The sequence below is a fragment of the Hetaerina americana genome, unplaced genomic scaffold (assembly GCF_022747635.1).
Source record: "Hetaerina americana unplaced genomic scaffold, ioHetAmer1.1.p SCAF_1, whole genome shotgun sequence".
NCBI classification, from domain to species: Eukaryota; Metazoa; Arthropoda; class Insecta; order Odonata; family Calopterygidae; genus Hetaerina; species Hetaerina americana.
The window spans coordinates 111,404,611-111,430,034 of NW_027286069.1; the positions used below are offsets into that span (position 1 = coordinate 111,404,611).

Below are 25,424 nucleotides of genomic sequence, written 5' to 3' on the forward strand. Positions count from 1 at the left end.
TTATTGAGACTTGAGAAACAGTTCAACCTTCCTGATATCCACTGTAGTCTCTTTATTCTGAGGGATTGCTAATAGCATTTAACTTCCTTGTTTGTTTCCCTTTCCATCCATTTTATTTCCTCCATTCTTCTCCGCACCCATTTCTCAGAAACCTCCAATATAAGGATGAGTTTCCATGGGCTCATTTGTGGCAATTATGAAGCAGGAATTTGACCGGAAGACTTTGTTCAGTTCTATGTTGATATTTTGCCCAGAATGGGAAAAGAAGCAGTATGTGAGGACTATTGGCATATAAGTTTGATTTTAAATGCAGCAAAGGTGGATTTTAAATGCAACAAAAGATCATCTGCAGAACAGTGGAGAAAAGGACAAATGATTACTCAGAAAAAGATGTTTGATTTTGAAGTTGGATGGGTGTGCCCGACACTGAAGCAATAATGACTTCTCCTGGAGAAAGGGATTTAATCAAATGCAACTAGGATGCATTTGTATGCATCATGAATTTTGAGGAGTCATTTAGCAGAGTAAACTGGGTGCAATTAATGAATAGTCTAAAGAAGGTAGGAATAGACTAGATGGACAGACGACTTATCCAAAACCTATAAATGCCTCGGACTGTGCAAATGTTGGTATGGAATGGAGAGTCGCGCTGGGCTGTGCTAGGTAAGGGATTTCCATAATCACTTGTTATTAATATTTTTCTTCTATGTCCTATCTTTTTTCAGTTGATGCTGGACAGTTGGAACCAAAGTATATTTTGCAACATCAAGCAGAGACTTCAGGATTCTGCGATGAAGTTGGTTCATGCTGAACGAAATGGAGAAGCTTTCGATTCTCAACTAGTCATTGGTGTCAGAGAATCATATGGTAAAGTAAATGCTCAGTTCCCAGTGTATTGTAAAATGTGACCACTTAAAGAGGGATAAGGAAAAGGCAAGATAAAAATGTTTTGCCCCAATGCTTTGCAGTGTAGTATAAATTTCATATTACAAATGTGCCAGGCTCGGCAAAAGGGGTATTCTTGAATGGAGGGTCATTGGAAGGGTGTTGTTGTGGGTGTGTGGGTGAGGGAAAGATAGGGAATACGCTCTAGGTCATTAGGGAGTGTTTGGGAAACAGTGACCCACATGTACATCAATCACACACAAAAAGGCAAAATTAATAAAAATGAAAACAAACTTACAACCACTCGATCACTAGGTTATGTTAAGGAATAACAGTCACGCTTGTGGATGGCATTCACACGCCCACTCAGGGTTTGCAAGGATATCTCCTATGCCAGGGATCTGTTGTACTCGCACTGGAATGAAAAGAATAAAAATTAAAAAGAAAAACAGCCCAAGTTCCCGTTTGCAATTTCACTCAATCACTCGGGTGTGTTGGACCTTGGTGAATCGTGCATACTCACTCGTTTAGGGTATGCAACGATTCTTCCTATGCCGGGGACCCGTCAATCACATAAATACAAACAAAAAACAAGGAAATAAGTATCAGGGGTAGGTAAGTGCCTACAGAAAAGCTGACATTGGGTGCTCGCCTGCCAAGCAGGCCTCTTCAGAATAGAGAGGAACATCCGGTAAGGAGGTTTGAATAAATGGGTCATTGGGAGTGGAAGGAGGGAATGTGGAATCTTGTGATTGAACAACAGAATAAGGGTGAGGAGAAGAGACAGTTCAATAGGAGTATTACAGGTTCAGTGGGGGAGAAAGAGTATAGGGAAGTATAATGGTGGATTAGGAAGAGAGGGGGGGTTTGGCAGTTGGTTCACTGATAGGAGGGAGGGAAAAAAAGGTGGGAGGAGTTAGGAGCTAATAGGGAGGTGGCACCTCTCTATTTCAAAAGGCAGTTAGAAGGGTTTCAAGGTTTGGGAGGGAGCAAGGTATGATTAATGAAAGGGGGGGGACTTCAGGAGGTTGGAGGAGGTAGAAAAAGTGAATTGTGTGAGTGAGTGAATTGAGAGTTAGCAAAGGGAAAATAGGCAAGATGTAATGGGTTGTTGGTTGATGCTCATGATATTTGTACTGTACTTTTTAATGTGGATGCATTAATAATAGTCTAGCATGTAGTCTGGGGCATGTTTTAGGAGTTTAATGTCGTCAGTTGTGATCTTATGTCCTTCAGAGAACATATGTTGGGCGACAAAGGATTTCTGAAAGTTCCCTAGTCTTAAACAAGCGACATGTTCTTTAAAATAGGTGACGATGTTTCTTCTGGTCTGTTCAATTTATGAAGAATTACATTGTGGACATGAAATTTGGTATATGCCAGATTTGAGAAGGGGTTCAATGTGATCTATAGGGTTTCTGTAATTGTTTGAGTTTTGTTATTTGATGAGAAATCGGGTTTGTAGTTTTGTTTCTTGAAAATTGTTTCTAACCCTTTGGTTGTGATTAGTCTTTTTTGTTTGTTTAGTTATTTTGAAAGTCTGCTTTGCTCAAGGGTACATTTAGAAGATGGTGTGTTAGAGAAAGGAAGGCTTTTGGGTGTGGTGATCCAAGGAGGACTGATGGACTTAGTTATTAGTGTGGGTTGGTTTCCAGTAAATATTGAACGAAAGCTGATTATTGTTTCTAGTAACAAGAAGGTCCAAGAAGGGGAGTCTTGTGATTCTCAACTTTGCTTGTGAATTTAATGGATGGGTATTGGTTATTAAGGTCCTTGAGGAAGTTGTCAACAAAGTGGGTGTTTGTGTCAAAGATTGCAAAATATCATTGGCATACCTGTACCAGGTAATTGGAAATATTTAAATTTGCTTTGGCACTGTTGCTCGAAATTGGACATAAATGAATTGGTTGGGAAGGGGGAGAGAGAGTTGCCCATGTTAGTGCAAAAGTTCTGTTTGTATAATGTAGAACCATTATTTAAATAGTGGTGCATTAAACAAGAGGAATTTTATTATCAGCCAGAGCAATCGCCAATTGTTGATCAGATTGCAGTTCTTGGTCCTCTTGTTGAATGACTTCATTGGTCCAGATACTGGGCCTGCCACTCCGTTCGTCATCATGATTTGTGTACCCATTTCTGAAGTCTTGATACCATCGTCTAACTTCCCCTTCACTCATTGCTATATGTCCATAAACTAGGTTGCACAGCTCCCAATGAATTTGGGCAGCTGATGATCCTTTTAATTACAAAAATCAAATCACAGCATATGCAATTTGTAACTGGTAGGAGTTACAATTTCACAGATGTACTTATCTGCATTCACCGAATGACAAATGACGACTGGATCAAAACAATGACTTCAGTGGCTTCAGAAACAATCCATAGATGCTACTGCAAGTGTGCAACTTTGTTCTAACCCAATGACATTTAACTATAAGAAAATGGCCCTTCCTTTTCGAATATGCCTTGTATTGGCAAATAAAATATTCATTTTGCCACAATGAATGCCATCAAAACATATGTTCAGTATCTCACTATTAATTTTACGGGTTCATATGAAGTTTTTTGGCAAGTTCACTTAGTGGCTTGATTTTAGTTGGTTTATAAATATGCGTGACCCATTTTATCCAAAGGACATGAATTTTTCCAGTTAGTGTATAGCAAAAATGTACTTCTACTGGCTTCAGTACTGTAAGTCCTTCCCCTGCGCATGCACATGTGTGTTCATCTATAGATCCATCTAAATCATTTGGACTTTCACATAAAGGACATATAAAAAAACCATAAACACAGTAATCCAACCCTAAGGTCAGTTTGGTGGGTGATGGTAGAGTTCACCCCGTACGAAGCCTGACGGCGTGTGAAATTCACATGTCAGGGTAGGGGGGCCGGCTCCTTTCCCTGTGCCAGTTATGGTTTCCAAGGAAGATCTGGTACCCGAAAAATCACATAGCTCAGGTGGAGCTGCATGTGCCTGGAGTGGCTTGCCTGGGAATCGAACCTGGGCCCTATGGTCAGTAGTCCGACGCTCTACCCCTAGACTAACACGACCCATGTTACTTATAAAATAACTTTATTCTTTAATAGATTAGCACACAAACTGCATACATCTTTGACTGATAGCTGTACGGAACAAGGTACCTATTGCACAAGAATTCAGATTACCCAAGTTTTGGGGTGTTCTAGAGCTGATGCCTCTTCTACTCAATATAATGTAAATGACTCATTATGGTGGGGTTCCAAAGATTGGAACCCATCCATACCATAATACTAAATAAATGTGGAACAATGATACCCTTAAATACAGTTAAACACATTTTTTCCTCTGGTGGCAGCACTGCCTGGCCCATGCTGGATGTGTATGCTAACATTGTAATCACTGTAACGTCACAGTGATAAAGATGAAACTTATATATTTGTAAAATAAAACCAAACAGAAAATAAAGTTATTTGGAAATATTTCCATCTTCTTCCATTACTTTTTAAGTTGTGAGGCTTTTTATATTGGCACTACAAAAATCTTTCAATTTGATGGGTAGATGTTGTCCCACATGCTGACCACTCACACTCATACTTTTTATCATTTCATCTAGTTAATAAAACATTTTCTTACAGTTTAAGCCTGTATAAGTTCAAATTGGACTAATTTTGTGGCCGAGGTGTGCTCTTTAATGTTACTATTTACTTTTTTGGAACTTTCCATAAATCTCATAATAAAACAAAGACAAAAGAAAGCCTGGGAATGATAGGGACTTCTGATGTTATTCACGACCTCAATTAGAATAACGTAAAGAAAAATTTCAGATTCACCTTATTTTTTGCATATTTAAGCCAAAAATGAGCTGAAATTCTTGGATTAATGGTTGAGTTACATTTACAGAATCTATAATATTTATCTTACCTTATCTTCATGGAGACGAAGTCATTAATTTATGATGTAAAATCCATGTCTTTTTTCTCACTGCCAAGACGCATATTATTGTAAAATAATTTTTGGGGATAGTAAAAAAAAATTATCTTTGTTTGCATTTTCATTTCTTTTATTTTACAATAAAATCTCATTAATATGTTCCTATTTCCAAGTATCATGTAATTGGGAGCAAAGAGTGGAACCCAACCAATAGGGTAGGATTGAGTGTGCTTGTTAGGATGGATGCATCGAAATGAGTTGGCAATGAGATTGGAAGCTCTTGAGTCGTGATTTGCAAAAATATAATCTATTTTGAAATCTTTTCCATGTTATTTAGCACCTGTGCAAATCAAAGGTTTATGTTTAAATTCTTAAGGAATCTCTTGCTCTTGATTTCTCACAAAGAATTTTACTACCCCTTAATTAAGTAACTTTTTGTATAGTTTGCGAAGCACCATGGAAAAATTGATATATGTGATGAAAATGAAAGTGGCATCTTAGTCTTGACTCAAAAGATCCATTGTTAGCCCCCGTTAACACATTGATGGAAAACATTTTTCCAATTACTCATGGAACATGACATAGACAGTTTGGGGGACAATGAAAACGAATAATTATCCAAAATGTTCAATCATATGTACTCTTTGAAACTGGTGAATTTTGAATCAACTTCATCTTTAAAGATGAATTTTTGAAAATACCTTTCAACCTCAGATATGGACCATTTAATATGAATCAAATTGAATTGTTATGTTAAAAAATTAGTAGCTACGTGTACATCAATGTTAATTAATTTTTAGAATTCCATAAATTCATTATCACTGCTACTTAATCATTTCCACAGTTATTTTCTATGTGTTTGTCACTTTTCTCACTCACACAATGTCATCTTCACTTCCATTTAGCACACTTTAAATTTCACGTTCTCAAAAAGACATTATGAGAGTCCCACTTTTAACTTTCCGACTTGACCTTTTCCATCACAAACTCCAGAACTCGACAGCCATTCTTCTTCCTGTCCATTTACTGTCATGATTTGATGTTCGTTCATATTCAAGAGGCAGTTTCAGGGGAAGTTTTGATCATTTAGGTGCACAGGAGCGTAAGTTTCAATGTAGTACACCATCTTCATGTAAAAAGTGCAGGCATGTGCTTACTAATGATCGATAATTATAATCAAGGAGGCAGGGGAGGGAAATATGCCCTAGGAAGAGGCAGGGCAATAAGAAAAGATAGGGAAGGGTTAGCAGAGGATTTTCGATATCATCTGCTGAACCCTTCCCTTATCTTTCCATCTTCTGTCCAAACCATAATACCCTCCCAAAATAAATACAGGGAGCAAAAGATCACTGTAATTCAATGCATAATTCCTGCGTTTTGCCTGTGAGGAGCGGATTTTATGAATTTTCATTATATGGGATAGTAACTTTTGTTTCACCTAATAGTCAAGAGTTTCAGTAACTGTTTAGCGTTGTACCACAAAATTGGATTGCTTTTGAACAAATATTCATTGTAATTCAGGATCTGTAAGATTTCATGTTATATTAAATATTTTTAATGAAGACTAGAAATATAAACATTTTCTTATTTTTTAGTTATATTAGTAGCTTCATACGATGCAAAGAAGTGCTGCTTGAAATTCATACTCTATTAAGTGAAAATTTACATTATGGTGTAGTTCTCAATAAATTTTGAGCTACATGTCTAAATTCAAATATTACCTTTGAAGTAAGCTATCAGTAAAACTCATTCATTTCATGTAATTGAAATGGAAAATAATGCTTGCATTTATGTTATTCTCCCTAGTATTTTTGTGTGCATCTTCTACCTTAAAACAATTTGTTATGAATCTAAAAAAATGAGAACTGCATTTCATCTTTATATGCCTCAACTTAACAGTAGTGGCATAAAAATGTGGGAAGATGTTCTCATATCAATTTCAAAGAAGGTTATCATGCATTACATGGTAATCCCTGAATTTTTTTGTTTATCTTAGGTTTTAAGCTTAAAAAAAACCATAATAAATATTCAAAACCTTATGATTGCATGAAAATTGCCATAAACCAGTTTTATAACCTTAGCAATGGGGACCTGGTTTTCTATTGATCAGTACGAAGTGTGTTTTTCATTTTACAGTGCTTTTCCAATGTGGAATTGAAAGTTTAAGCAGGTTTTCTTCCTCAACAGTGATAATTACTTTATCTTGGGAAACTGAGAATTATAGGCACACAAAGTAATTATTTTTAAAATAAGATGGAAAGTGATGAGAGAGGATTTATTAAGCCTGACTGGATATTTCATTTCGTTCCTCTAAGGGATGTTTTGAATAGAAAAAAGTTGTACTGTCATCGATTCCCTCCACCTTATGAAAGCTTCTTTGCCTAATGCTAATCTTCTCCTTGTATCCCTAAGTAGGGACCAAAGAAGAAGAATTGCATAAGGCAAGGATGCTATCACATGGATGGAATAGGTCAAATGTACAGGAAAATAATTGAGGGAGTGCTGGGTATGGTGGGGGAGGAGAGGGGATTTTTATAGAAATTCAAAGAATAGGGATGTTGGACGGAATGAAGGGAGGCAGTAAGTAAACAGATGAAGACTGATAAGCATAACAGTTTCAAGTTTAACTTTTTGGAATTCCTTCAATATGAGGGTAAAAAGAAACTTAACACTTCCTCAATAAAGATTTAATATTTCGATGCTGCGGAGTGTTGTTTCTTTTTACCCTCAAGAAGAAGACTGCTTTTATGTAGAGTAGGATGTTGGGTTGTATTTTGTTAGGAGAGACAAGAGGATTATTGCTGCACCATTTGGCAGCTTGTGCCTATCGAAAACCTTCCTTAAGCAGTAGATTACCTATAGTAATATTTACATCGGGGTGTGATATAATGATAATGAAATATTAATTAATTAAATGGAATGTTGGTAAGAGAGGGAAATATCATTTTTGCATTTCACTGGGAATAGTGATTCTACCTAAATTTCTTGTTGAAATAATATTGTTACTAAACTTTTCCATTGTTCTATCAGAAATAACAGGATCTTGGTTTCATATTGTAAAAATCATTTGGCTTGACCCGGTTCCCAATCAAGACTAATGATTTTTACACTCTGAAGTTGTTGACTTGTAATGCACCTTTAACGAATGACTCCATTTAAAGTTACTGTCGCAGCATCTCCTACACCTCTTGGTGTTTACGAACAATTTCAAACTATGCCACTCTCATTTCTTATTGTTAACATCTGAAAAACGAGAAAGAGGTACCGATAGATAACCATTTAGAACCTGTCATTAATTATTTGATTTCAGTGTTTAACTTCTTAAACTGATGGGAGAGTACCTGATTCCAACGCAAAAAACCTATGAAAATTCTGTTGTGGAATTTATTTCCATCTATATTTCCTCATGGGGATAAAGTTGCTTGTGTTTTTTGTGACAAATGGAAGCATGAAAAAAGTTTCTTATTGAATAAATCAAGTTTTTGATGATATACGTAGTGGAGGAGACATTCAATCATGAGAAATTAATTCTTGGTGGAAGTTATCAGTGCTGAAATTATTGAAATCCCATAACGTGAGAGGGGAGGTGGAATAATTTTAAATTTGAAGGTGAAGGTCTCAAGATTATGAGTGGATAGAGAAGATAAAAGTGTTGGGTAAAGGCAGAAACTTAATGGTTATCATCAACTATGCAGTGCACAAAGAAAAAGCTGAATTAACAGAGTTGTAATTTTCCTCTCCGTGATGGATAAGTTCCGCAAAATCAAGCGTAAAATTATCAGTTTAACTGTACAAAGGTCAAAACACAAAATACTGTCTTCCACTTGGTGGGTTGCTTTCATGGAAATTTCAGTTAAATTTGATGAAATTGTGATAACTTTTTAGATTAACACTGTATGTGATCTCTTGGAGCTTGTTCATTGAATATCATCAAGCAATATGACGTTAATAAAAGCCAGGTTGAGTTTCAGGAATTCATTCCTTTCTCTAATTTATAAATAAGTCATCAATAAACCCAACAATATATCAGATAGTTACAATTTTGAACCATAGTAGTTTTAGGGGAGATGAACGACGGCTTAGGTCATTTGTGCCATTAAGAATGAATGGGAAAGGAGGAAGGGTGGAAAGAAACCTGGCATCGACATTAGCCTTCTCTTAATAATGCCAGGGACTAAGGAGTCCGCAGTTAAACGTCTAATCCAACCGATTGCATACTCTCCACAAAGCACCTTAAGTAGGTATTGGGATACCACAGAAAAATATCTGCTGTCACCAGGGCTCAATCTCAGGCCCTCTCGGTGGGAACCTACTACATTAGTCACTGCACCATCCTGATACCCATTTTGAACCTTTCCTCATGAGATTATAAATTCGGGTCAAGAACATGGGGGAATTATCCAAGACCACAAATGTTAGCTTATTATGAATGTATGCTCCAACTCCACCCCCTTTTGTTTTCTTATCTGTCCAATCAGTATTGTCCTAGAGAGTCGGCCATGTTATTAATTTTTCATTTTTTCACTTTTCAGTTAATTTATGCTCAAACCCTGATGACAAACTTCAGATTTATAGAGAAAACTTTGAGAAGGCTTACATAGATGCAACAGAAGCTTTTTATAAAATGAAGGCCCCTCAATACTTGCAAGCAAATGGAGTTCAGAATTACATGCGTTATGCTGATGCGAAGCTGCGTGAAGAAGAACAAAGGGCCCAGAAATATTTGGAATCCTGTAGTGGGTCTGTTCAGGTGGTGAGTTCATTTACAATTTTTACCATCGTATTAATGAAACTTTGGTGTTAAGCTTCATATATAAGAGTAACTTAATTATTCTTCATCTAATGAATTGACTGTTTTGTATTCAAGCTGGCTGACTGTTGTGTGAATGTGTTGGTATCAACTTTCAAGTATACCATCCGTGCTGAATGTGCTGCAATGATAAAAGCAAATGAAACAGAAAGTAAGTACCAATTACAATTCTTAAGATGACTTTTTCCTTTGTTTAAGTTAATATGAACACTGAGATTACGTGTGATTTTGAGGAGCCCTGCTCTGTTCCTCAGATGCCCCGCATACTCTTCCTTCCACTATTATCGGTTTCCCTTGCAACAATATGAAGAATTGATTACTCAGAAAGAATTGCCTGAGTCAAATACTGAAGGAGCAGAGTGAAGTAAGAAGTTCAATGAGTGACAAGTTTATCTGCAGTTTTACAGAGTCATGGTGTCTAATGTGAAGTACTAGAAATTAGAGCATAGGTTGGTACAATAGGGAAGCCTGTGTGTCCATTCTGGGAAATAAGACTTCTGAGTGGAATTGAGTGAATATTGCTCAAAGCCCATTGTTCAGAATGGAATGTTAACTGCCATCCTTGGCTCATGTACAAATTTTTATTATTATTAATGGTAGTCCACCAGTTAAGTTGTTCGTAGATATTTTATTTGGAAACTCTGCCTAACCACTGCATCATTTCCAAATCTCCCTGAACATAGCACCCTCCTTCACCTCTGTCTGCTAATGTCTCCTTTCATTCTGTTCAACGGGCATCTTCTTCTCTGCCCACCTCACATATACAAAAGTCTCTCCTTTAATGTTTCATCACCAATCAAAGTGTCCTATATCAATATTTCTTCATTCATTTGATTTCTCCCAACAGTGCTTGTTCATCTCCTGCTTACTTCCTGATTTGTTTTCCTTTCCATCTATTCTACTATTTTTGCACAAGTCTCCATGATTAAACATGTCTAAGTTGCCACACCATATGTAATGATGTTCAATATCAAGGTTTACTCATCTTTTCCTTACTTCCAGCTTCAAAGCCCTTGTCATCAACTACCTCCTCCTCATAAAACTTTTGCATAATGCAATTCCCAATTCCTTAATGCCCTTATTACTTTGCCCTTGTTTGTCCAAAACACTTTCTAGATAGGTGAACTGCTTTGCCTCCTCTGGCTGATGCCCTGAAATTCTAATGATTCACTTAGCCTTATCTTGAAAATCTCATCGCCTGGATTTTATTTTCATTGAGTCTCATCCCATCCATACCTATCACATTGGTTTCGTAATTTACTAAGCAGTGGTTGCAATCCTTTGGATGACTGTCTAACTAAAGCTTGATCATTTGCCTATTTAACTGATCTGATCAGTTCCTCACAATTTTTTCTTCCTTTCTTCAGTCTATCCGATGGCTCTTTCACCGATTCATCCATGCATACATTGAAAATGACAGGTGATACTGATATTGTACCTGTACCCCATGACCAATACTGCCCATCTCTTACTCTCCTACTCTCCATCTGCTACATGTACCTGTGCAGTCTGAGACATACAGATTCAAGAGAAGTCTCCTATCCTTCCAATCTACTCCTATTTTCTGCATTACATGTACATTCATTAATTCTATAAATTTACTCTTGTGTAATGTTTTCCTGAAATCCATGAAGTAATTAAAAACATCATGGTTGTGTTCTCTGTTTCTTTCTATCAGTCACCTTATTACTGCTGTGGAATCACTGATGCCTCTCCCTTTTCTCCAAACTGATCATACCTGAAGTAATCTCTCTTGTTTCTTCAATGATGATTTTGAGTACTATCAGATTGTATGCAAAATCAAGATTGTCTATTGCCCAAACATGACTGCTTTTCTTTTTTTTGGATGGAACTAACACTTATCTTAAGAAATCTTTTGGTCAAATCCCTCCCTCATAAATGTTGCAAATGAACATAAGAACTCTTCCCTTCTCATTTTACTTAACCCTGAAATAGTTTTCTTGTAATTTTATGTATACTCACTGCCTTTGACTTCATTTATGGTAATAGTTTTTATAGTTTTTCTCTTTTGTGATCAATTATGTGTGGATTAGTTATTGCCATTGACACCATGATCCTTTCTATGTTTATATTACTTGCTGGCCTTATGTAGACGTTCGATGTACTCTTTCCATCTCTCATGAGACTTTTCTGGATTGATTAATAATTTTCCCATTGTACCTCTGATATTGTTCTCTGATTTTCCTTTTTTACTTCCTGACAGTGCTTTCACTTGACTGTTCAGGGCACAATTTCATCCTTTCTCTCTTTCTTCTGAAAACTCTCCATTTCCTCAGTGTTTCTTCCTACCCACTTGTTTCGACCTATTAGTTTCTTCCCTTAATTCATTGTTGACCTCTTTGTACCTCCTTATTTAATTCTGTGATTGAATTCTCATCTGTTCTGTCATCCATGGCTTCATCAAACTTTTCCAATTTACATTTCCTGTCAGAGAAGTCTGTTCGGGTTCCCCATCTTTTCAAAATCTGCATTTCTTTGGACATTTTAATATACAAGTTGTCCATTATCTCAGGACTTAATTCAGCTTCGGCATTCAGCTCTGAATGCAGAGGCTAAATTTAAGGCTCTTGCATGTAAATTGAAAAGTATTTTGTCTCAGTTTATTAGTTTATAAAATATTTCCTGATATAGCAGGACCTGGCTCAATGAGCACCTCACTTAGTGGGCAATTTGAGTAATGAGCAAAAATAATTAAAAATTACTCCACAAATGAGTTTTTGCATGAGGAGTGACAAGGAGATAGGAATTCCTGCAATAATTGTGTGCCTGCTGCTTCGGTTTGTGTTAGCACTCGTTCTGCTAGCATCTTGGTGTCAAACTAGTGATCAAACATTGTTCCGAACTTGTATTCAGGCATGTTATTTGTCAATTTTTTGTGCGAAGTCTGATAACCCTTGTCAAATGTCCCCAAAGAAAAAGTCACGAGAAGACAGCCGTAAGAAATTGAAAATAATGAAAGAAATTAAAAGTAAATTCGTTGAACAGCAAGAATGAGATGTGAGTATGACTGATCTAACGTCCAAATACAATCGGTTGACATTGGAGATTTGCACTATCCTCAACAACTGGGACAGAATTAAGGAGATAGAGGCTTAAAAGGTAGTGACAAGAATATCTATGCAATGGTTACTTGTTGTCAGTGATGTTCAAAAGTTGCTTCTCATATGGATAAACAAAAAGCAATTGCAATGTGACACTGATGAGAATATCATTTGTGAGGAGGCAAAAGTGATTTTTGCCAACCTTGTTACAAGATGTCAGGATCACAGCTGAAGAAGTATTTAACGGCAGCCATGGGTGGTTTGAGAAGTTAATGAGAAGAACCAGCATCCACAGCATTGTGAGGTCTGATGAAGCAGCAAGTTGCGACTCAAGGGTAGCAGAGAACTTCATCAGTGACTTCATGAAGCTCGTAGATTTTTGAGGGTTACATACTTCAATGGGTTTTTAACTGTTACGAAATGGTTCTCTTCCGGAAGAAGATGCAAACCTATATAACAGTAGAGGAAATGCCACAGCCAATGAAAGACCATCTCATGCTACTATTTTACGCCAATGGAAGCAGCGATTTGAAAATTAGACCATTGAGAAACTCCTCGAGTTATGAAGTAGTGTTAAGTCCATAAGAGCAGGCTAAATGTGATGTGAAGGTTGAACAATGAGGATTGGGTGACACATGACCTTTTAACTGACTACTACCTTGATCAAAAAGTTCCCGGAATAACCACCGTGTGGCGCTCCCACCGTTCCGATTTGAGTTCTGTTTTTTTTGTTAAATTGGTACATCTGTTGTTGATATTCCCTTTAAATCTTAGTGTCATAACTTGACATTTGCAAAAGTTACGTAGCCAAGAGTACATCTATCTCTGTGTGTGTTGGCGATTTTTTACAATTGCAGAAATGGATTTAAATTTGCAACAACGAACTTGTATTAAATTTTGCGTAAAAAGCGGATTTAGTGGCGCACGGACGTTGGAAATGTTGGAAAAGTGTTTCGGCAACGATTCTCTAAAAAAAACGGTCGTTTACCAGTGGCACGAGCGGTTCAGAAGTGGTCGTGAGTCAATCGAAGATGATGAACGCAGTGGCAGACCATCGACATCGAAAGTCGGTGAAAAAATTGATAAAGTAAAAGAAATGTTGGTCAATAACCGCAAATTAACCATCAGAGAAATAGCGGAGGACTTGAACATTGCCTATGGATCCGCCCAAGACATTGTGGTTAATGATTTGGGTTTCCGTCGTGTAGCAGCAAAGTTGGTGCCAAAAGACCTCAATTTCATGCAAAAAAGAGACCGTGTTGACGTCGCAAAAGACATGATTTGCGAGGCTGAATCCGATCCCACATTCATCAAAAGGATCATTACTGGAGACGAGACGTGGGTTTATGAGTACGACACGCAATCCAGACATCAGGCAAGTGAATGGCGTTCACCAAATGAGCCGAGACCAAAAAAACCACGTCGTTTTCAGTCAAACAAGAAGGCAATGCTGACGGTTTTCATGGATTACAACGGTGTAGTGCATCATGAATTTTTGCCAGAAGGCCAGACAGTAAACAAAGAGTATTATTTGGGCGTTATGAGACGTTTGCGTGAAGCAATTCGCCGAAAGAGACCAGAAATGTGGGCAGAAAACTCGTGGATTTTGCACCATGATAACGCACCGTCGCACAGTGCTATCATTATTCGTAATTTTTTGACGAAAAATGCAACAAATACCATCCAACAGCCACCGATTTCACCTGATTTGGCTCCCTGTGACTTCTTTCTGTTCAATCGAGTTAAAAAAACCATTACGGGGAACGCGTTTTAGCAGCCGAGAGGAAGTAATGGAAAAATCGCAGGAAGCACTGATGGACATACCGAAAACCGACCGTAACTTTTGCAAATGTCAAGTTATGACACTAAGATTTAAAGGGAATATCAACAACAGATGTACCAATTTAACAAAAAAAACAGAACTCAAATCGGAACGATGGGAGCGCCACACGGTGGTTATTCCGGGAACTTTTTGATCAAGGTAGTATATCAATGAAGTATGTGGTCCTTCTGTGACAAAATATTTGCTTGAGATGAATCTGCCATTCCATGCATCGTTTGTTGTCTCACTCTGAGGGTTTTGGAAATATCACTGCCACTTCGTTGCTTGCCTCAAGATGATCGAAAAAAGCATTGGAAGGGGTTAACCAAGAGAAGTCTCAGTTGTTCATGGAAGACGGTATGCCAGAGATTATTGTTGAATGTGATTTTGAAGGGTTTGAGACGCTACGTGTGGAGCCTGTAGTCCATGAGATTGTGTCTTCGGTCAAGATTATAGGACTGGAGATAGATAGCAATGGTATTGATGAGGTTGGGGTTGAGCACAGCCAGGAGATGACCACCAAAGAGCTTACAGGGTTGCATTGTTTCACAGCAAGAAGTTCTGGAGGAGAGTTTGTCAGAAGAGGGGAAGGAAATAATAGCAAAACAACAATCTTCTGGCGTAATTGGTAGATTCTGAAAGCTTGGGAAATTGTTGTATTGTAAATTAAGAAGCATCACCCTAATAAGGCAGTTGATATACATGCTAAAAACTTTTTTAATGGTACTGCCATGTTGAATTTTGAAGGATTCCCAAAAACTAATTCTCTTGACAGCTTTCTAGTAGAAAAGAACCAAGTATGTATCACAAATAATATGCTAATAATTTTGATTCTTTTTTCTACCATTTGAATTTGCATTGGCAGTTGGTTCATTCCACAATAAAAGAAAAGATGATGATGATTCTCTAGCCTTAGCAACGTGTATATAATTTCCTTTGAATAAACAAAATGCTTAAATTTTTCTTCGGCATGGATTACATTATAATATTTTACATTAATTTATTTGGTAAATATTGTTTCCCTTTACAAGTGTTTATGTTATGAGCAAGATTTTGGGATGTATGATGCACAGGAAGCAAGGTTCCACTATAACTTAGGCACCTACTCCCTTCCATATCCTCATACCTCTGTGTTAGTGTTTAGGCCTGTGCTAGTGAATCAAAATTTATTGCTGCTTGAACTCTGTTTGTGAATGTGTTCCATTAAGTGTCAATCAAAGATAAATAACTGGAAAAGTTCAATGTATTTCGGTATTTGTATATGCTTCATTGTATTATGTTAGTAAGAATTCCTTAACAGGGGCAACCAAGCCATGAATCTACCATCTACTGCAAATATACATAGACCATGTAATTTCATCTAACTTACCACCATCATTCCAGTAAGTATGCAGTCTTCCAATCCATGATTCTTAACCGATGAATATGGTTACAAAAGAAATTGATAAAATGGTCGCCAAAAACTGGAGCAATGAACCACACAAGACCGCGGCCCCTACCACATAGCCTTGCACAAATCCCTAAGTGTATCAACTACCATTTTTCAAAATTTACTGCAAAAATTTGCCAACCACCCAACTTGATTACCCAACCAACTTGGAGCATTGCTTCGCACTGCCCTATGTACCAATTCTTGAAAAATGGTTGAGACAAACAAGATTGACATTCAATGTTTTCAGGCTTAACTTTGTGGAGATCCATTATCACTGAGGTAACAAACCAAACCTGAAGATGACGCTGATGCGTTGAAACTAGTGTTACCGAATTAAAAATGTAGTGGAAAGATACATTAGTAGTTTTTACTTCAAAGATTGACATTCGTAATCAGGGCCATACAAACTCTAATGGAAAACATTTAACTTGGGGCACATGGAACACGCAGGCAGATCCTGTTTTATTAGATTGAGTAAACATGAAAGTTTCGGGTACAATGACTCCATTTAAACATCTAATTGGGCAACAAATGCTGGTGTCATTATATCCAATAAGTGCTACCAGAGTGACTAAGGGTTGGAAAATGGGTAGAGTTGAACAATGAGTTGAAATTTCTGTGCACATACTTAAGAAAAATATCCTATCCTTACATCCCTTACTCTCTCCTGTTGTTTGAACTCCCAGAACCTATTACCGCTGCTCCTGGCAACCTTTTCAAACATCCCTCCCCACCTCTGTTTAATCTCTTCACACTAAACCATAATTTCCCCCTGTATCTCATGGAGTCTCACGGGCCTCTTCCTCCTCTCCCTACTCGCAAATCTTGTGCTTGCTTGCTGACTCAGCGTAGGAGGATGCAAGAGTGAAGTGAATATATTGTGACCCATTAATATGTGGAAAACTACGAAGTTCTTGCTTATTGTGAGTATCAAAAATGTCATAGTCATTCCTGACTCTGCTAATTATAGGCAGTGCTAAGATATAAATTGCCACACCCTGAAAAACTATTTTAAGCAGTATCCAAAGGGATAGCTTTGCTAACCATTCTTTGAAAGAAGCCATATAAGCCTAAATAACTCACGTAAGCTTATGTAAAGATTTTCATGCATTCATATGAAAAAATACCCAGTAATCATAAGTCACATTTTAGGCTTGTTGTAGGCAGGTTGGTGATATTTTTTCCTGATTTTTTAAATAGAAGTCATTGGCTTTTGAGTTAGGAGCCATGGGAATGGGCTTCTAGTCATGTTAGCATGTTAGTATCTATGTTTTATCCAGTTTGAGGTTTATTCTCTCCAACTGATAGTTCTTGGGTTCCTCTCCTTTTCAATGTCTTTCTATTTGTAATCAAGTGATGTACCTAACTAGTCTGTTTGATGTCACTCTTTAGGGTTGCAGCTCATGTTTAAATTGATGGATCGTGTGCCAGATGGTATTAGCCCCATGCTAAAGGATCTAGAAGATCACATTATAAATGCTGGTCTTGCTGATATGGTGGCTTCTGCGGACATTATTACTCAGGTCAGTAAAATATCCATTTTTTCTATTATGCAGTAGGCATTACTATTAGAATATTAGATCCAAGGTGGCGACTTCCAGTAATAACTGTGATATTTGCTCCAAAAATATTCCTGAAAACCAGCTTTATTTGGAACGTGGATTTGGCTCTAAGTCATTTTTCCATTACGGATGTGTTGGTCTAACGGAATCAGTGGCAAATTCCATAGCTAACAACTCGCAATAACTCAATCGATATGAAAAGTGTTTGTTTGGTCCATGTGATGCAATTAAAAAAATCAAGTGTAAACAAGACGAAATCCTACATATAGTGACAGATCTATAGGTCAAGCTAATGGACTGTTTGAATATAATAAATGACCAGTCTAAGGAAATCGCCATTCTAAAAATGTGTCCACTGAAAACGCAGAAGAAACCGAGGGAAATACCGGGTGATGTTAAAATATCGATCACCAACTCATTGGAAAGTGAGCGATTGCAACATCCCGAAAAAACTGTGAAAGAGAAGAAAAGTAACATGGAACATTTTAATTATTCTCAAGTCGTAGCTACTGATAGTAATATTAATAATAAAGAGTGTGCTCCTGAGGTGATGCTGCCGTACTCTTCTGTTGCTCACAAAGGAAATTTCCAGCCACCACCTGTGGAACCGCATACCACTACATGCAATGTGAGGAAAGAAGATGATGAAGGCTATGCCATGGTCTCAAATAAGCGGAAACCTTGGGCAAAGCTGATTGTTAGGACGTCAAACTTGGACAGTGATTTAGTCAGGTTGCCGAAAATGGTCCACATACACACTTGGCGATTAAAGAAGACACGACAATCGAAGCAGTGAAAAAGTATGTATCAAGCAAAATACCTGGCAAGTACTTTGAGCAACTGAAGGTATCTAGAGGCACCTATACATCTTTTCGTGTATCTGTTGGTGAAGACTTAAAAGATGTAGTGGAAAGTGCCGACTTTTGGTGGAAACATGTTTGTGTCAGTAGGTATTTTTTTCTGAAGGCCCGCCTGACCTCCGCGAAGGGTAGGTCAAAGTTAGGCAGCCTTAAACAATCGCACAAGTTAATATTCAGTGCCTCAGGAACAAAGTAAACCTGCTGAAAGTGGCTATAAACGAGTGTGAACCTGACATTTTGTGTATTACTGAGCATTGGTTAAAATATGAAGAACTAATGGTTATTTCACTCTCAAATTACTCCCTAGTGTCCTCATTCTGCCGGACCACGTATAAAAATGGAGGTGTGGCCATATTCGTGCATAGTAGAATAAAGGGTACTATTAACTCAATTGACGTGCCTGTGAAGGAAGAAAAAACTTTTGAGTGTGCAGTGTGTTTCCATGAAACTCCAGTGGGATTGCTCATGCTCATCTCCATCTACAGATCACCAACTGGTGATTTTCATGCATTTATCAAAAAACTGGACCAACTCTTTTGCTCCTTACATGCAAACAACCGGATACTCGTGCTGAACAGCGATCTCAACTGTAATCTCTTAGTTGACTCCCCTCACAGATCCGAATTGCTGAATCTGTTCAAAACTTGCGGCATGGAATGTTTTAACAATAATCCTACCAGAGTCTTTCGCACATCCGCCACCCTAATTGATTAAGCTGTTACCAACCTTAACCAAGAAAAAGTAGTAATAACTGTTAGTGACCTAGGTATAACAGACCATGTATGGTGAAAATAAGTATTGATACTAACCAACCAATGGAGAGCCTAAATGATAAAACTTACCTAAGGCGGTCTCTTACTCATGGAAATATGCAGCATTTTCTGCTCCTTCTACAGTCCCAAAACTGGAACAACGTCTATGACCTTAAGTCAGTAGACGAAGGTTTCAATTACTTTTATTCAATTTTCAAACACAATTTTGAATTGTGTTTTCCAGTAACACATCATAAAATATTTCATAGAACAAAATGTAAGCCATGGCTAACTGACGAGATCCGTTACGACTCAACTATCCTAAAAACACTTGCTATCTCCAGTAATAGTTCAAACAATCATGAACAAAGGTTACTATATAAGGAATTTCAAAAGTATTATCGTAAACTGATTTCTACCACGAAAAGAATTTATAAGGATAATAAGTTACTAAATTCCAATAATAAGTCCAAAACTGCATGGAAAATAATTAATGACTGTAGAGGTAAGAAAAATTCACGACTCCCTCTCTCAAAACTTTGTAACCCTGAAAATAACACTGCCATTAGCTATTCATCTTTAGCTAATAAATTTATCAAATACTATGTATCAGCTCCTTGCCTAACTATTTCTCCAGCCAATGTGCCTTTTGCAAATGCACGATCGTCATGCCAAGCCATGTTCTGAAGCCAATCTAAAAACTATTGTCTCCTCACTTAGAAACAAAGCCAGTGCTGGCCCAGATGAAATTCCTGGTAAAGTTGTTCATCATTGTTTTGAAGCCATAAAAGCACCCCTTTTAATTTTAATTAATGAATCTTTGATAAAAGGGATTTTCCCATCCCAATTAAAGGAATCAAAAGTAGTGCCCATTTATAATAACCATGGCTGTGTCAATGATTTGAACCACTACAGACTAATAGCCGTACAAAATACATATGCTAAAATATTCGAAAAAGCCATGTATATGCAAATATCATCTTATCTAGAAAAAAACTTCCTACTTTCAAATTCTCAGCATGGATTTAGATCTGAAAGGCCTACCACAACTGCCAAATGTCAGGCAATTGACTACATACTTAATTCATTAGATGCTAAACGGAAATCTCGTGGAATGTTTTTTGACTTGTCAAAGGCTTTTGATAATGTTAACCTAAATAGACTACTGATTACACTCATAGAATAGGAATTAGAGGAATTCCTCTCAACTGGATGAAGTCCTATATTCATAATCGCACTCAGAAAGTAGTGTTATCAGTTGATGGGTCAAAATATTCATCTGAAGCGTACCAAGTTAACAAAGGTGTTCCACAAGGCTCATCCCTTGGGCCACTCCTCTTTCTGATGTACATCAATGACCTACCTACCCCTATACCCAATAACTGCTTACCAAATAATGATGGAATAATACCAGTGTTGTATGCTAACGACACTAATGTAATAATATCAACATAAACACATCCCAGCCTTGTGGAAAACTCTAAGTCTGTCACACCTGCAATAAACAAGTGGTGTACAGACAACCTTCTGGACTTAAATGTAAATAAAAGTAAAATAGTATACACGCAATAAGAATGTGTCAGATGATCTGCCGGTAAAAATCAATGACTAATCAATCAAGCATGCAACAGAGTGCAAATTTCTAGGTATTTCTCTATGTGCAAATATTTCTTGGGATACGCATGTTAAAGTCCTTCAACACAAGCTCAGTTCAACCAGCTACTTATTAAGACACCTGTATGACATGACCAGTAAAACTGTACTACTCAATTTATACTATGGTGAAATTTATTCAAATATAACCTAGAGTATAATATTATGGGGATCAGCTGCTATTTCTCGACCACATCCTTAAAATACAAAAGAAAGCCATTAGAAACATCTCCATGAAACCTCACAATGCTCCAGCTAGACCTATTTTCCATGAATTAAATTTGCTACCACTCCCATGCATCTACATTATGTTTTTAATTCCATACATAAAAAATAGCATTGGCAACTATTCTCTTAACTCTGCCTATCATCATCATTACACCAGAGGAAGGAATGACATCCATTGTGGGAACGTAAGAACTAAAGCATTGAAATTAGGACCCAATGGAATGGGCATCAAATTATATAACAAACTACCCTAGAGTATCAAGGATACAAAGGGAACTGCTGCATTCAGGCACAAATTAAAAAGATATCTACAGCGCAATATGCTCTACTCTGTGGACGAACGTCTCAACAATATTCCCGACCAGTTAGTTCATACTTACTTTTATTTTCAAGCAATGGACAAGGTCTGATTCATGTTGGTGATCAATGATTTTTCTGAATTTGATATTGCATGTGCATGTTACAGCCAATGTTCATGGGTTTGTGCCAAACATTTATGTAACTATGAGCATCATTTCCTTTATGTATCGTAATTGAGCCTTGTGTCTTTGCCCTTTTTGACGTGCCTTATATCATGTACATACACCACCTACCTGGTATTTTTGTATTGTGATCTCTGGGCAAATAAAAAGTAATAATAATAATAATTAACTTTAGGAGCATTGAAGATGATTGGATAAAAATCTTTTAAGTATTTTAAATCCTTTTTTTTTTTGACATTAGGATTCTGAAAAATATGTTGAAAGGCTGCTGGAGTTGTTCAATCAGTTTAGTCTGTTGGTGAAGGAGGCATTCAAAGATGATCCCCGTTTCCTTACTGCCAGAGATAAAGCCTACAAGCAGGTTGTAAATGATACCACTGTGTTCAGGCTGGATTTACCAAGTAAGCAGGTGAGTTGAATTCAATGATTTTAATGGTTCTCCTCCTCATCACTTGTCAGTAGAATGTTAATAAGTCATGTAGTTTCCTGCTCTTGTATGAGGTGGCCTCAATGATTTACTGGCTGGCAATGTTGCTGGTTGGCTTTAAAGAATGTGGTTAATCCAGGGAAAAGTGGTACTAACCATTGAAGTGAAGTTCTTACCAAAACGAAGTGTTTGTATTAAATTTCAAATGTATGATTCCACCCTCTAGTAATGTAATCAATCACTGCATCAGTGTGGTCCCTGACCACTAAGGATTTTTTCAAAGACTGCTTGCGGAGTGGTTCTTTCATGTTTTTATCACTTGGTAGTTAAAAGTTTCTTGACTGAAGCTCCAATTTTTTTGTTGAGATCAAATTTATTTGTGAATTTCTTAAGTCTCTCTTTGGTTCTCTATATTTCATTCATGTTGATTTTCTTTTTCTATAATCTAAGGCAATTTTTGCCACTGAAACTCCTGATTCTAGTGGCCAGTATCAGAACTGTTGTATGGCTAAATGCTAAATAATATCTTCAAACCATGGCTTTAGACCAACATAAAAGACACCAAGCAACCCTTAACACCAAACCTAAAGGTAGACCTTTTCTGGAGGAATTTCTTTGAGTTGAAATCAGTTAAGGTTAAGGTAAGAGTGGGAGAACTGCTTGAAAAGGCAAGGAAAACATTTAGTCAGTCTTGTGCTGAACTTCATTGAGGTTTTTTTGATGTGTGACACAAATGGTTAATTTAAACGTACCTGTGGTTGACCCTCCAGGTGAAGCAGGATCGGTTTGACCAAAGGACCAAACAGTGGAGGTTTTGCTGTCTATATATGAACTTATGCTTGAAGAATTGAAAAGATTGTAAAAGAATCTTGGTTGACCTTAAGATACTGGGCATTTTGCAAGTTTATGCATGAGACAAAACTTTACAGAATGCTGCGCAATGTGGAACAGTGGCAGAATCATTTAAGAAATGTACAATTATTATTATATGCCATTGCGCAGAAGATTTGTCATACGAAGACTCAATTTCTAAATAAAAGGCTTCAAGTGATTCTTCATTTGGCTCTGCAGAATAATTTCAGGGTTTTGTGATTGTTGATAAAAAGGCACTTAGGTACAATGTTCCCTAATCACATTTTATAGCCATAAATAACTATAAAATTATTACAATAAATCATTACGGAAATATATTGGATGTGGTGGTCAAATGGTATCCCTGCCACAGTAGACAATAACCTGTTCGTAATTGTGGTTGCTGGCAGAGTAATTTGTAAATGTAGAACACATAAATAGTTATTGCAACCATGATTGCTCTAGCTAATAGTTAGCCTTGTGATTAATGCATTAATTAAGTGTATCGCCTTCTATTACAGATAAACTTTCTGAAATGTGTAAATATTTATATTTCAGAGTGCCGGCATCAAATCTCAGCCTGAATCCAAATGTCCAGAGCTTCTGGCTAACTACTGTGATATGCTTTTAAGAAAAACTCCTCTTAGCAAAAAACTTACCTCTGATGAAATAGAAAGCAAACTTAGAGATGTGGTAAGTTTTACTATTATATATTCAATAAGATTTTATGAAAGAATTTTCTATAAAAATGCATCATTAATACATGATGTTTGTTAAACATGTTTTCCACAAATAAAGCATGCAAACATATTATTTTTCATCAATTCAATACATGCTTGGGGAAATGAGGTTGACAGTTTTGTTGCATGCATGAAGAAGGGTGGAAATAATTGGGGTTGGGGATTGTGATGGTGCGGTGGCTAACGTACAGGCTTCCTACCGAGACAGCCCCGGTTCAAATCCAGGAGACAAATAGTTTTCAGCAGTATTCTGATCCCTGGTGCTTTGTGGAGAGCACTTTGAGTGAGTACGACATCCGTTGGATGGGACTTTAAACTGCAGACCCCTTGGTGCCTTTCGACATGAGTAGGCTAATGCCGATGCCAGATTTCTCCCCACCCTTCCTTTCCCATCCATCCCTGATGGCGCAAATGGCCTCAGCTGTCGGTTGCCTCCCTTAAAACTACCACTGCTAGCAATTGGGGGTGTTTCATACATCACCTCAAAACACCACTGCAAGATTTCTCTTTCATAACAAGATTGTGCCTTTACTGCTTAACGTATTGCCTTTTTTTGTGTGTGGATTGAAAAGTATGACTAAAGCGATAAAATGATGAAAAGTGGGAAATATTTACAGTGAAGTGATCATCACAATCATAAAAAAATGTGAAAAATTACCATTATATGCTGATATTTTGGAGGGCGAATTGCAGAGGTGGAATTGAAAACTTTTCTATGCTGATGGGGAAGAGCACTCATTAGTGTGTTTGTAATAGTCATGAATATTGATGCTGTTTGTATATTAAGGCAGTGGTATCTTAACAAATCCACTATATTTTGCATTATGAGCTGTATTGCATTTATGAAGTTTTCTTGGGACTTTCACGGGGTTGGGAGTTCCATGTTGGCTGACGTTTCGAAGCTTGACTTGCGCGTTGTCCTCAGGATGTAAAAATTAAAAACTATCTTCCTTTCCTGTTTCCCCCAGCCTCAGACTCAGGCCCTCCTCATTCCCTCGCCTTCTCGAGGAATTGACTTCTATTGATTGAAACCTTTTTTTTTATTCTGACATTTTGAAATTTATGGGAAGTATGTGACGTGCTATAATATGAATGTGCCCTTGGAAGAGCACCTGAGAGTGTTGCTTTTGTATGACAGCTGATTTGGAGGAGCCACTATTGGTTTTACTACTGCTACTGAGAAAAGAGGAAACTAATGGTATCAGTGTATGTATTGATGCTACTTCTCGAAGTATTATAAAGCTTGAAGGTTCCATGCTGCTTCTGGGTTTTACTGTCGCGTAGGTTGGCTTTGTTAGGCAGCAGTTTGGCCCCCTTTTCTGGAGGCATCTTCAGATCGAAGTGATCGTATTTTGGCCACAATATATAGCGCTGGGTATGTAGCTCTGTGTTGGGGCACTGTGGATCAAAAATGCATTCCGGTGACACTTTTGTAACAGGTCTTGGTCCGCTTAACAAAAAACAAGAGTGAGATTTTTTGCATCAAAATGTGACAATGGATGAAACACAGATTTGTCATTACGCACCTGTCCAATCAATGCAGTGATTCCTCTGCTCCAAAGAAGGTGGAGGTGGTGCCATCGGAGGCAAATGACAAGGCATTAGTTTTTTGGAATTCTAAAGAAGTTTTGTGGGTTGACTATCTTGCAAAAGGCACAACAATACCTGGGGAGTACTAATCTAACCTTCTTACAACACTGGAAGAAAAACTCTTGAAAGCAGACCCAGCTTGCTGAGGAAAAACAGTTATCCTCAGGACAATGCATCTGCACACGAAAGCGTCTTGGTGATAGGGAAATTGAGGGATTTGCAGAATGAAGTTCTGGAACAAGGCTGCAGACTAGTACTTCGCAGCACTTCAGGAAGAACACTCCAAATATGGGATAATGGCGTAGGAACACTGCTGGAGGAAATATAGCAATATTGAAGGTGATCAAGTTGGAAATA

At 37.4% G+C, this 25,424-nt stretch overlaps 1 protein-coding gene across 1 annotated transcript in view; it reads left to right on the top strand.

The window, feature by feature from the left end:
• The window catches only part of Cul5 (cullin 5), a 66,589-nt gene that overhangs the window by 6,475 nt on the left and 34,690 nt on the right, over positions 1 to 25,424 (top strand). Inside the window, exons 4-9 of the mRNA XM_071594572.1 lie at positions 726 to 867; positions 9,328 to 9,548; positions 9,663 to 9,756; positions 17,314 to 17,444; positions 21,700 to 21,867; positions 23,296 to 23,430. Coding sequence (XP_071450673.1) covers positions 726 to 867; positions 9,328 to 9,548; positions 9,663 to 9,756; positions 17,314 to 17,444; positions 21,700 to 21,867; positions 23,296 to 23,430 — 891 coding nt within the window. The remainder of the gene's footprint in view (positions 1 to 725; positions 868 to 9,327; positions 9,549 to 9,662; positions 9,757 to 17,313; positions 17,445 to 21,699; positions 21,868 to 23,295; positions 23,431 to 25,424) is intronic.